Source organism: Harmonia axyridis, chromosome 1 (assembly GCF_914767665.1).
Source record: "Harmonia axyridis chromosome 1, icHarAxyr1.1, whole genome shotgun sequence".
Taxonomy (NCBI): Eukaryota; Metazoa; Arthropoda; class Insecta; order Coleoptera; family Coccinellidae; genus Harmonia; species Harmonia axyridis.
In genome coordinates this window covers 69,241,578-69,256,339 of record NC_059501.1, presented here as the reverse complement: position 1 = coordinate 69,256,339, position 14,762 = coordinate 69,241,578, and the positions used below count along the sequence as shown (strand labels likewise).

Below are 14,762 nucleotides of genomic sequence, written 5' to 3'. Positions count from 1 at the left end.
AAAAAAGAATATTTATTGCATGAAACTTATATTAGAAGTGACTCATCTGACGTGGAGTGGCGGATCACCATATAGGCGCAATAAGCGCGCGCTTGGAGCCCCAGGTTCAGGGGGTGATTAAGCTCTTTCAGACTATTCTTTGATTTGTTCTGCTGATATGTCATAGGCGGATAGTCTGAATTAGTCCATATAAAACATAATGAAAGAAAGCCGGTTGGAAATATGAGAAGTGGAAAACAACTATGATTTATGATTGTGCTGATAATGCAGACGCCACAAAAGCTAAACGGCCAATAACAAATAATAATAATGAGAAACATAAAATGCGATCCCTTTAGGTTCAGGTCATAAAATCGTTGTGGTGTAACATTTCTTTCGACCCTCCTTGATTTTGCGTTTATTAGAAATTCGTCGCATATATATGAATTGCAGATATCAGTTTGCGAAAAAAAAATGTGACTTATTGCAGGGTATAAATTCCAAAGAGCAAATTTCAATTTAATAATGGGTGAAACTCTCCTTTGGAATTCATCCTAGATAGCCGAGATTCTTTTGAAACAATGGAGGCAGATGCAAAGAAAACAGAATTTGAATTTTGGCATTCTGATTTGAAAAACGCCCCCAGACTTTTTAACAAAAAACGCTGCATAGGGCCCAAAAAAGGAGGAAAAAATTTTGGTTTCAACAAATTCGGATCTGAAATTTCTCGATGAATCCGAATCTGCAATAAAACAGATGGGTTTGCATTTGAAATTACAAAGTTCAAGATTGTTCCGAAGTATTCGATGAAATGCATTATACACCCTGTATCTCATAAACGAATAAACTTGGACAACACAAATTCAAACTATACAAATTATCCTGCATTCATAATGAAAGCATATTCATGAAACATCCTAGATGTAATAATTATCGATAACAACCATTTATACCTAGATAGAGCAAAATATATTCTACCAATGTTGAATTAATTCTCAATTTGATTATGTTGAGTCTGAATTCGAAGTTGAAATGGTAATAGGAATGACTAAAACTCAAAAAGTAGTTTACAGCTATCAACTTCAGTTTTGCCTCTCGAGTTATATCACTTAGTTCTTTAAAATGTTATAATTTAGCAAGCGTATTTCCCCAAACCATTACTTCATATCAGAAATTACAATACCTAGATCCTAGTAGATCAATCAAACACGAATATTTCAATTACATAGATAGCTGATAACAGGTGTTTCAAAGTAGAACAGTCCAATGCAGTTTGCACCACGATATGAATATTGGTGGAAATTAATAAATCTTGTAATTTAGGCAGAGCACAATAAAGATAAAATTCTGGATAGTGTAGAATACCTATTGCACCTTTTTTATTATATTGTGTGAATTATCATATCTATAGAGATTAGTTTCTGATATTAAGCTGAAATATTTCAAGTATAGTCATATGGTTCTTGAAAAATATCAGGCAGATCACTGCCTGCAGCCTAAACTTTGGGATATATTCCAAGTATGGCATCTGCCCTAAAAATAAATCCATAGAAGTTTAATCAGGAATTCATGTAGGCCACTCTATGTTAACTCTCTTGGAGATCAATGTGCCAGGAAAAATTTCAGTTGAGACAGAGTTATAATGGTCGTGTCCAGTGGCTAAGCTATGAAGAACTAGGTGCACCATTGTGCATCGGGGCCCTCACTATCTTGACCCTTTTTAACCTGATAAAATCAATTCATTTCAGATAGAGACCAGATAGATGTATTTGCACCGGGACCTATGGTCACCTTGTTAGGTCACTAGATATGTTTGACTCTGATCCGACCTCCCAAGTAGCAAAAGTGATCACTAAAAGAACGAAATTATTTCATAATAATCGTAAAGTGCCGCATGAAAGAATAAAATAATTTTTTAATGCGTGTGAATACGACCATTTTATCATATAATGAAGGGATTTCTATAATGCTGTTGTATAGACGTTCTTACAACTAATATTATACGACAAATAAATAGTGTAAGTATATAAATTTTATAACAGTTGCATAACGTACTATAAAATTCCTATAGAATAATTATAAAACAGTGTTATACAAATTATAATACGGTTGCATAGCTATTGTATTACTTTTAATAGCGACGTTAAAAGATGGTGGTAAAGGAAGCTGTATAAATGGTTGCATTAGAGTTGCTTAAGAAAAGTAATAAAATTGTTGCTTTATGCAGAAGTAAAACATTACACAATAATTATAAAATTATTTTATAATCAACTTATAACTACAACAGTATTATCTCTCATGAAGAGCTCATAGAATAAAAATGTAGTTCCCAGGAATAAATTTATCCCAAGTTCTGCATTATAAAATCTATTCATTTCATCTATATATTAAAGAACATTATGCACATAACACAATAAAAATTTACACGGGTTTTTTTTAGAAGGTTTCGTTTACAAAATGAATTCGGCAATATCTGAATGGAAACGAATAAGAAGAGGTCATTTTGAAAGATCAGTAAAAAAGAAATACCATAAAAAAAAAATGTGTTTGATTGTCTCAGTCTTTACTTGTCGGAAATTCATCTTGATGATTAAAAAGTAAAATAACTTATTTCCGCTTTATACATTTATTTTCACAACAATTGTTTCGTCATGATAACATGAGCATGGTAACCATGCAGTTACCATGCTCACCTGACGAAGTCATGTTATCATGACGAAACAATTGTTGTGAAAATAAATATATAAAGCGGAAATAAGTTATTTTACTTTTTAATCATCATAAAAAAAAAATACTTCAGAATTGCAGTACCCGTGATCAACCTCTAGTTGAAGTCGAATTTAACGAAGAGGCTAATCTAGAAGAAACAATAATTATAGCTTCAGCCAGCAGTGATAATACTGAGGAAAACTCCAAAGGAAATGAATACGAACATGATATGTCAAAAGGAAGCGTCGACATTAATAGTGCTGACGAAGAAAACATCGACAACAAAAATTTGAGGCATTCTCTATCTGATATCGAAAAGAAGATTAAAATGAAAGAACAACTCAAGATGTGGGCAACGTCTTTCAATATCAATCATTCTGCATTAAGAGAGCTTTTCGTTATATGGAACTTGGCTATTCCTAATCTTCTTCCTACAGATCCGAGGACATTCCTAACTACTCCCCAACAAGTTGAACTGGTAACACTTGAAAATGGAACGTATTGGCACAATGGTCTAGAATCCAACGTAATAATTTGCTTGGAAAAATATTCTCATATAGAATCTATTTCCTTGAATGTGAACATAGATGGGCTTCCAATATATAAAAGTTCAAAGTGCGAATTTTGACCCATTTTATGTACCATACACGAAATCCCAGAAGTTGAACCTTTTGTTATCGGAATCTATAGTGGCACTGGAAAACCTTCTGATATAAACAGTTATCTGCGAGATTTTGTGAGCGAGGCAAAACAAGTGCTTACGAATGGAATTTTTGTTGAGCGCCACAAAAAAAAATTCAAGTAAAAATTCGATGTTTTATTGCAGATTCTCCCACGCAAGCTTTCATCAAAGGTAACTATTTTTTTGACAATTTTTTTTAAAATGAATTTTCATTTATTTTCAGGAGAAGCGAATTTTAATGCATATCATATCCAAATCCAATAATTCGAGGTTAGTTCACGCGTGGAAAGAATCTGTATGCAGAAGTTATTCGAAACGCAATATAACTAAATAATTGTTTACCGTTGTACGGTACGCATGTTAAGCGATACTTCTGTCCTATTATGTAGTTTGCAACCGCGCTATAGGATAACACGCAAATCTAACGTGCAATGTTGCTAGTTTAGGCAGTAAGTAGCTATAACATACATAAAATTAGTAGCAATAAATAGGTGGACTATTTATTTGATTATGATACCTACATCTTGTGATTCAAGATGTTCTAAATGCATCTATAATGTATGTTTTGGCAATTCTATTATGAAAAGTCTTCTATTTGATACCGATCGTCATAGGAGGGTTCATTGTAACTTATAACTGTAAACTTGTATTGAAGGGAGTTTCGTCATATAATAAAACACTATATTGCGACAGATCCCCATATTTTAACTAAGAAAACAACTTTATTTCTATACTAACTGAATAATTATAGCAAAAAATCTTCTTTACCTACATTTTATGCAGAACAACGACGTGTATTTTTTGCAAATAATGTGGTAGACTACTTACTAAACTCACCTCTATATCAATATCAACTTTTATATTAAATTCTACCTATTATTTCTGTAAAAAACAAAATGCTGAGGGAAAATATTTCATATGTATTATTAGATCTGGCAACATTCAAAAGTGGTCAAGAATCGAACTGCAACTGACTCCTGAGATTGTCAAAAACAATTTTATGGCGCTGCATTGAACAACATAATAAAACTGTAATATCGTATAGTGCTCAGTAGGAAACAGAATAATTGTATAAGGTTTCCAATTTGTAGTCTACCAAATACGCCATATTTATTGAATGTTCGGATAATTAGAAACCACCGCCATTTTGAAAAAATCATATAGAAACGTAAAGAGATGAAATAAAAATAGATTTTTCAAAGAAATATAGAGATTTTCTTTCCGCTTTCACAACAGTCATAATATATGTTGCTTTGAGTTCAAAATTCAACAAATAAAACTGAATTTTTATTTTTATTTTTTTAATAATTTCAATAAAATGTATGCTAATATGAGGCGCGTTAATTTTTCATCGAAAATATATATATATAATGTCAGAAAAGCTAGCTTCGCAAATCAATTTTGTCCCTGGATTAGCGATAAAGGTCTTTAATATTTTCTATATGATAACCAACAGATACAATAACAACTCCATCACCCACCGCCATAGTATTGCCTGATATTGGATCTAACTGTCATGACAACTTTTATGTACCTACCTAAGAAAATATTCTTGTGACAATTCTATTCCGAATTTCAACAGTAGAAAACAAAATTATTGTATAAGCGATTCTGCCTGCATTATAAAATGCTTATAAAATATTTTCTTAGTAGTTCTATAAATGAGTTTTATAGCAGTTCCATAATAGTTTTGTAAATGCATTGTATAAGTTATCTTGAAGACATACTCATAGGACAGTTTATAATCATTATCCTATAATGGTTGTGTAGTGTACTAAAGGATGCCCTAAAAGCACTGAAGTGTTATATAAACTGGGGCCCTTTTTGGTTGTAAAGATATTGTATAATGGTTTATAGTCACATTATAAGATTTTCACTGTTCTATAAGATATGCTGTATAATAGTTCTTACAACCCTTATCAAATAAGTTTTGCTACTTGGGCTGTTTTAAACACAATCTTCGATAGCCGCGGATAACGCTCTTGGTCACTACGCAATCTTAATTTAACCCCTATGGACTTTTTCTGGTAGGATTCTTTCCATTACCAATAAACAAATTTCCTTAGCGTATTTAAAAAAAAATATCTTCACACAATAGCAGCCATCATTGCGTCTAGCTGTCGAGCACTCTTCTAAAATTGTACTACTTGTACATTCTCATAATTAATATGTTTATCTACGACTAATGTATAATGTTTATATTACACTTGTGCTATTTTCACTTCATGATAATAATATTTCCTGAGATAAAAAAGATATTAATAGTACTCATTCCCTCCTCTCCGCCAATCACAGATTTTCCTTAACTTATCACTTTACTCCTACCATGGAAACAAAATGTTTAAAGAACATTCGGAAATATCCAAATTTGGTTCTCCAATACAAATATTTTGGTATTCAAGTATACATATAATGCTTCCTAATAAATGTACCGGGTTTTTCACCATAATTCGACCCCCCCTTTAACTTTGTTACTAAAAGAGGTACAAAAAAATGTTTTCCACAAAAGTTTCACGAAATCGACTATTGTTTTTCGAAATGATTTCACAAAACGAAATACATGCAGAGTGCGCAACATATTGATTGCAACTTCATTTTTTAAAATGGAACACCTTGTATATTTTTCTATATTTGACTAGCTCTTTTTCCTCTGATTTCGAATATATAACATATGTTGGGCATATCTCTCTTAATCTGAGTACAACAGAGTTTCAAATTTTAAGAACCACCTGGCAAGCTAAGCTCAGTTTTCAAGTAGAAGGCTGCGATAACTCAAAATGCCCTTTTTTGAGTTATCTCGTTGGCAACGACATACGAATGAAACTATTCATCGAATATGCACTACACAGAAGCGGAAAAATTTGAAATATTATCCTGTCAAATGCCTTGGCCAAATCTAAGAAGATGGCCAAGGATTTGTTATTGTTCTTACTTGCTGAAATAATTGATTTCACAAGCTCAAGAATAGCGTCCTCAGTACTGATATCCTTACGAAAGCCAAATTGATTATCGCTCAAAACTTTATTCTTATTCAGAAAAGTTAGTAATCGAGACTTCAAGCAATGTTCATATATCTTAGCGAAATTATTAATAAGTGTTATAGGTCTATAGTTAGTTGCTTTTTTCTTACAACCTGATTTATAAATGGGTATTGTGAATGATTCCTTGGAATGTGCTGGTGTCATGCCCCTCTCAAAACATAAATTAATAATATGTGCAAGTGGCCTCAGAATATAAGGTTGGCAGCTCTTGATAAGTCTCAACGAAATTCCATCTGGGCCAGGAGAAGAATTTGATTTTAAATGATTAACTATGTTTGTAATTTCATTCTCAGTAACTGGATTCAAAAACAAAGAATCACAATTATATATGCGTTGAATTGGCACCTCTTCAGATTTTCTCAATTAACTTGCCACGTGTTCACCGAAACTACTAAAAAATTTGCAGAAATAATTTGCTGTTTAATCACGTATTATTAAAAATACATAATCATTATAATTACTTTTTTTTTGTTTTTTTTTTCAGTTAACATGATATTGTTGAATATTATATTCAACTTGAAATCATTATTTAATTGAAAAGTATATATGTATATATAAAGGAATTTTTTTCTTCCAACCTATGATACACCGCCACCGCATGTCATCGAACTGAAATTCAATATCAGTTCGAAGGTATCATTCAGAGAAAAAAACTATATTTTTCAATTGAACACATAATATGAGTATAAGAAATTGCAATTGTATCAGAGTCTATCGAACATTTTAATTCTTCTTGCACAATTGACACCTCTTATGTCTGAAAGTGTTCTGTATTTATCTTTATCTTCTCTGTTATTGTTTCGGTAAATTCTATCAAATACTGTTTCCTCTTCTTCCTCAATCGAATTTTCGAGTTGATCCTGAAGAATCTGAAATATCAAAGAGTATTATACCGCATAAAAATTCTCTATATTGGTGCTTACTTTCAAATGCTCCTGTAGTTTATCACTCACAGGAACAATTTCTGGGAGATGAATGTTTTCACAATTGAACAAATTTTCTAAATCTCGATGAATTCTAGCATCATGTATCAATTTAGCCTTCCGTTTGAGTACCTCTCTTTCATCCATTTGTTGTTGAATTCTTGACTCTTCCTCCTCTTTTTTCGCCTTCTCTATTTGTTCCTGTAACTTTCGCATTTCCTCGAGTTTTGCAGCTATTTCTTGTTGTATTTTCTGAATAGTGAATTCAAGGTCTTCTTGAAGCTTCTGCAAATGATGATGGTACTCTTCATTGTCACGCAAGGAGTTTTCTTTATTCGTTATTTCCAAAGTCTGCATCTCCCTAGGATAAAATAGTTGAAGAACTTATAATAAAGTATCAGTATGATAACATGAGAAGAAGATTATTAAACAGGGTGGTCGAGATTTTAGTTCAATAACTTTGGAGTCACTGGCGTCAGATAGAACAGCACTATTCATATATCCTAAAATGTTTTGTTTTCAAGATGCAGAGTGTTAAAGTTTGAAAAAACGGTGTTTTACTTAGGTATTTTACTCACAGAAAACCATTTCACTTGGTTTTCTCTATTTTTTGTATATTCATGTCAATAGTCCCTCATATAAATCGATAGTTTAATTTGAGGGAGTACTTTTTGTTGAATTCATGTATCTGTAAACTTTGATGATGAATATATGTTATTATTATTATTATTATAACGCCAGTATTATTACATTCATTGTTTTAATTTTTGGGTATTGAAGTCTTGATAATGTAATGTTTCGTTCCGAATTAGGTAAGTGTCTCTTGCCCAAATTATCCAGTGGCCCAGATATAGGGGTGCAATGATCCTTCTCCAATTGAAAATCTACACCCCTGTTCTTTTTTCCAGAAAATTATTTCATTTCTGAAATCAGCTGGGTTTTACTAAAAAAAGATTTCCTGCATTTTTTCATAAAATGTACTATTTTCGAGATAATCGATAACAAATTAAAACCTATCCACAAAAATTAGTTGTTCAAATTTTCCCATTAGTGATAAATATGAAAGTTCAAAAATTGACATAGTGTATTCGCTTTCAGTTGGCATTCATTTAAAAATTTCAGAAAAAACATTCAGACACTGAAACAGAAACAATAAAAAAATGTTGTGAATATTTTTTATTGTTTGAGTGTCTGATGAATTTTCTTTCTGGAATGTTCAATTAAATTCCATCTAAAGCGTTATAAAAGTATTTGTAGATTTTTGTAGTATTTTCTGCACCTGCACATCAAGACCAGAGAAAAAAATTAGGCATTTTGCCATCACTGAAAATTTTGATCTTTATAAAAGCCAGACTAGTGATTGAACAAGTGATTTTAAAGAACCGAATAAAATTTATGGGACCGAATAGAGCCAATTTTATTTTGCTTTCGACTATACCGAAAGTAGATTAAGGGTTATGGGGTCAATTTTGAGACGAATATGAAGCGCTCACACATTTGAAGCATAGGGCTGCAATCACTTCCAGAGTTTTCAGCTCAAAATATAATTCATAATCCATATATTAAGTTTAATTGCCCTTCATATGGACTGGAAGATTTTAATTTGAATAAGATCTAGTCCAATTTGAAAAATGTATAGATGTAGTAAAAAAAATCCATCATTTCTTCATGTTGTTCGATAACTTGTTGCCATCGTCCCATTGGCAAAAACTTGAGAAAGTCGATTTCCACAAGCTTCTGTTGAAGCTAATTTTTCACTAGGAAAATAGTTCGCCATGGACAGGAAAAGATGAAACAGATGACTTGGTGGTACTATAGGGTGAATGCATAAGAACCTCCCAACCAAGGTCCAGAAGCTCCAGGCTATCGATGTTTGCCTGGCGTTGTCCTGATGGAACACAATACCTCTCCTATTGGCCCAAGCTGGCCACTTCTGGGCGATTGCTTCCTTCAGACGTTGCAATTGCTGACAAAACAGTTCAGAGTTAATTGTTGGGCCGTAGGGGACAGCTCATAGTAGATAATTTTTTGCCAATCCCACCAAACAGTAAACATACAGAAAAACTTTCCATGCCTTCAATTTTAGCTTGGCCACCGTTTCCGCCGGCTAACCGTGTTTCAACCACGACCGTTTTCGCTTGACGTTGTTGTAAGTGATCCAGTTATTATCACTAGTCACCATTCATTTAAAAAATGGGTCGATTTTGTTGCGATTCAGCAGCGATTCGCAGATGAAAATTCAGTCCATGAGATTTTTCTGCGTTAACTTGTACATCGAGCTTCTTCTTGAGAGCAGCTTCGTGCAAATGGTTCCAAACGGTTTTTGTGCAATCTTTAGTTCTTAGACAATCGAAATAGTGCATACATGACGGTCGGAGTCGACAACGTCCATGATTTTATCGATATTTTTAACAATTGGTCTTTCAATGCGTGATGCACCTTTACCGGAACAGAATCGATTAAACCAAAATTGCGCGTGATTGGCTGTTACAGTATCAAGACTATAAACACTATTCACATTTTTACCTTTAAAACTGTAGAATAAAGCGTATTTTCTCTTTGCTAGTGCCCATCTCTGACCCACGCTCAAAGTAAACAGGGTCAACTAATCACAAAACTGTTATAAAAGTTTTTGTAATACGAAATCTCATCTTTCTTACGCCTTCTAGTGGAACCCGATCGGAATAAAATAATAAAATAGATTCAGATAACTTATGTCATCTATTAAAAAAATGAAGGATTTCTTTCAGTGGTACCTAATATTTACGAGTATGTTCGATTTCACTCACTTGTTCTTCTCCCTGAGCGTCCTCAAAACTCTCGCCTTTTCTTTTAGAATAACCACTTCTGGAGTATCGGGTTTTCTTCTTCTTATGTAGAGGTCACGGTTTCCAAGACTCAAACTGTGAATTTGTTTGCTTATTTTTTTATCGGTAGTATGAAAAATAAAGCTAGGGACTTTTCTACCCATAAATTTAATGATGAACTTCTTTCCTTTGAATTTTAGTTGCTTTATTTCGGACCAAGAGAAGGACAACTGCGGTGTCAACCTGAAACATTTTTCATCAGTTGGTAATGAGAAGATTCTTTTATTGAGCATCACTTGTGAATAATGTAATAAAACTTCAAAAAAATTCAAGAAAATAAAATTTGGAAGAGGATTTGATTGATGAGAAATCTCCCGTGACTCCTGTGAGTGAATAATTTCAATGTTGATTAATATTTTTGTGTCAAACGGACGTTTGAAAATTGTCTCTCCCAATTGCAGTAGTATTTTACTTGGTATTGTAATACGTCAAGTGTCTCAATGCACTAGATGAAGGTATTCTAATTCTAGTGTGAAGTTGAGTGATTAGTGAGTACTCTCTGGTGTTGAGTTTTATCATACCACATAAAGGGTTCTCTGAATTTCTATCTGTATTCACAAATGAGTAGGTACTGATTTTGATTGAACAATTCAACAATTTCTAAACGTTGTTGAGTTGAGTTCATATTTTACTTACTTGTCACTTCGTGTATATATGTTTATTCCTAGAGCGGTCACTCCCAGCAACAGTTTGGTTTTTTTCTTGTTCACAATATTGAAGTAAGTAACGCCATACATATCTAGATTTTGAACTAATTTTAGATATTCCATCATGGCGTCTTCGGGATCCATTCCAGCCAATTTTTTCCACATTTCCACTATGCTGTTGGTCCATGTAGAGGGATCAACTTTGTACTGCCTCATAATCCTGATGGAATAGTATATTATATACCGAGTGGGGAAGTAATCTTACAGACGAGCAGCAATGTGGCATATACCAAGGTATGCTGCAGATGCAAGGCTGGAATGATTTTCTCCAAGGTTTGTATACTATTTTACTCACAATCTATCACATCAATATTCAGGTTTTTCATTATGATGTTACAAATTATTTGTAAGCAACTTGTGAATTCGTTGTTAGGAAGCATAAAAAGTTAGTTGATTCAATCATAGATTGGATCTGACAAAATAGCTATGATTATGGATAATATAGGTAATAATGTTGGCAATAATATGCGGAGGTAAGGAAAGTGACACATGCTGGCCGGGAAAGTGACACTTGCTTGCCGGGAAAGTAACACTTGCTAGCTTGAAAATGACATTTGCTAACCGGGAAAGTATGAAATGACTACTTCCCAAGTTGTTAATCCATAGAGATTACCTACCGATTGTGAGTAAAAATATTTTTACAATTGGTTACAAACTATTTTGTGGGAACACCACCACGTGACTGCTCACTTCACTTATGGGATTTTCACATAATTTCTTTGAATACTGTTAGGGGTACAACTTTTCTTCTGCTGTTTTGCAATTGATGACTGTAACGGTAAGTGGTATTCGAGAAAATAGATCGTAATTATCATACAATAAGCTTAGGTATTTGTTAACATAACGTCATCGAAATACTAGTCGATTTATGTCAGCATCATAAAGTTATTTTTGATAAAACATATCAGCTTGCAAGCAAAATACTCGTCATTTGTGGGAGGTTTTAAATTTTCTGCTTTAATATGAAGAAATCTGCGCTGAGGGGCTCATCGAATGCTCGCAAATACATATGGTGGGACCGCTAATATTGAAAGAACATGCCGAGAGTGATTTCAACGCTTCAAAAACGATGATTATGACTTCGAAGACCAGCAAACAACAATAACTGGCAGTATCATTGGAAGTGACACAACAAGCCATTTCAAAATGCTCGAAAGTCATGGAAATGTTTCAGAAACAAGGATATTGGGTGCCGTACGAGTTGAAGCCGAGAGATGTTGAACGGCGTTTGTTTGCTTGTGAACAGCTGCTTGCAAGGCAAAGACGAAAGGAATTTCTGCATCACATTGTGTCTGGAGCCCGAAAAAAGGTTCATTACGATAATCCCAAGCTCAGAAAATCATAAGAATATCCCGGCCATGCTTCCACGTTGACGACCAAACAGAATATTCACGGTTGCAAGGACATGCTAGTATTTGGTGGGACCAGCTTGGCTTAGTGTATTATGAGTTGTAAAAAAAGACTGAAACAATCACAGGCAATCGTTATCGAACCCAATTAATGCGTTTGAGCTGAGCATTGAAAGACAAACGGCCGCAATACAACGAGGGACTTGATAAATTGATTTTACAGCATGACAATGCCCGACCATAAGTGGTCAATGGGAATCCTGCCCCACCCGAAGTATTCTCTCAACATTGCTCCCTCGAACTATCACTTGTTTTGATCAATGGCACACGGCCTGGCTGAAAAACACTTCTGGTCTTATGAGACGTGAAAATTGGATCGATTCGTAGATCGCTTTGAAAGATGACCAGTTTTTTCAAAGCGGGATTCGTACGCTGCCCGAGAAATGGGAGTAGTGGCCAACGATGGACAGTTCTTTGAATTATAAATTTATAACGAGTTTTTTCCAATAATGTCTCTAATTTCTGAAAAAAAAGCGGAAGAAATGTTGTACGCCCATGTACATTGTAGTAGATTGTGAATTCGAGAATGAAAAAAAAGTTTTTTTGTTAACTTTTAGTTTTTCGCAAAAGAATTGATCATATATTATCCGTACTGATGTAATTCCAAAATATGCATAAGAGAATGATACAAAAATTATTACAAAATAGGCAAAACTAATTCTGTGAAATACTAAAGTATTTTTGTTCCTCTGGAAAATATTGACAGAATGGCACGTGGTGGCTTTCCCTCATATGTAGGAGGGCAGATGCATTGGCGTTAATACTCCGTACGTTTTTCCTTAGCTAATCTGCTAGGAAAGAGTTTAGACCTTACACGTTTGATCTACCCCGATCTTTGTATGACTGCGCATTTGTCGGAAAAAAATTACATATTATTAATATAAATCAACATATCAAATCACATTTAGAGTGGAAAAATTACGTAAGGAAATGAATTTCCCATTGAGCTACAAGGCCTTGATTCCCATGTTTATCTATTAATGAAGTTTTTCACTGTGTACCGATCAAGAAAATTCGTTATTCCAAATCAAATTTTCAGCATTCCATTTCTGAATTAGAGAAATGATAGATATCGGCTTTATCTTATTTTAGATTATATGCCGATGATGCGTTCAGTAGGTATGCCTATAAGAGTTTTTGTGACGTACCACAGGGGAAGTCCCTTGGTTCGATAATGTATTATTTATTTGAACAGGAAATCCAAGACTTCCCCCATGGTACGTCACAAAAACTCTTATCTATCATTTCTCTAATTCAAAAATGAAATCCTGAAAAATCCTTAAGTGAGAACGTCTTATCATTGGTTGAAAGCTGGTTTGATTGCTATAGATTCAATGCATCATGTTGATTTCGAACTTGGTTGCAGTGTATCAGAGATGCCTGTGTAAAAATGGCAGTAAGGTGGAATCGGAATAAATGATAAATGATTGGAATTGTTCTTCAAAAAACTCACCTATGCGGCAAAAAATTATGATGATTCATTAGATATCTGTTGAATCTATTTTCATTGTAATTTCCAAATTCAACTTGCAATGAATATGAAGCCAACAAAGCAGCGGTATGGGCGGGACAGTAGATATCGCCCAGTGTGATGGCTTTTTTCATTTCCAAATAAAAAATTTGCACAGTTATATTTTCGAATAGTTCTTGACACACATCCTCTGGGTAGTATCTTATTTTGAAGCTCAAGTTTTTCGTTGCCGCAGGTATCTTCTTCAAAGCCTATAGGTACATAGGATTTTAGCTTTTTTTCTATTTTATTAGAATGTGATGGTTTTTCTCACCTTCTTCGAAGTTTCCAGCCATATTGAATTATTCGAACGTTCAGCTTTGTAATATAAGCCGAAATACCATGTTTCTTTGAGATCTAAACTGCTGCAGACTCTGGAATATATGTCACTAAATAATGATTTTGGCGGAGCATCTAAACTCGTGTCCGCCAAAATCGAGTTCAAAACCACCTTCATCTAGAATATTTCTGGTGAAGAAAAACTTTTTCGTAATTTTATTCTCAACTTAAAGCTGTACCATTCAATCACAACTGTCTGTTCGAGCAGAGTGTTATCGATAATTATTTGTGTTTTTCAATATCGAACGGAGATAATAGAGATATAAGTGAATAGAATCAAATGAGTACTTCAAAAATGCATTCACTTTTGGAGCAAAAAAGAATATTAATTGCATAAAACTTATATTAGAAGTGACTCATCTAACGTGCAGTGGCGGATCACCATACAGGCGCAATAAGCGCGCGCTTGGTGCCACAGGTGCAGGGTGTGATTAAGCTCTTTCAGACTATTCTTTGATTTGTTCTGCTGATAGGTCATAGACGGATATTCTGAATTAGTTCGTATAAAACATAACGAAAGAAAATATGAGAAGTGAAAAACAACTATGATTTATGATTGTGCTGATAATGCAGACGCCACAAATGCTAAACGACCA

General features: G+C 33.8%; 1 protein-coding gene across 1 annotated transcript; it reads right to left on the bottom strand.

Moving 5' to 3' along the window:
* Nucleotides 1–6,810: 6,810 nt before the first annotated feature.
* LOC123671035 (moesin/ezrin/radixin homolog 1-like) lies at nucleotides 6,811–14,377 on the bottom strand. Its single transcript, XM_045604678.1, has 6 exons — nucleotides 14,102–14,377; nucleotides 13,771–14,039; nucleotides 10,838–11,068; nucleotides 10,124–10,384; nucleotides 7,335–7,695; nucleotides 6,811–7,280 (listed from the first exon to the last, which is right to left on the bottom strand). Exons 1-6 carry the CDS (start codon nucleotides 14,282–14,284, stop codon nucleotides 7,116–7,118), a joined length of 1,470 nt encoding a protein of 489 aa, XP_045460634.1. The 5' UTR covers nucleotides 14,285–14,377; the 3' UTR covers nucleotides 6,811–7,115.
* Nucleotides 14,378–14,762: the final 385 nt, after the last annotated feature.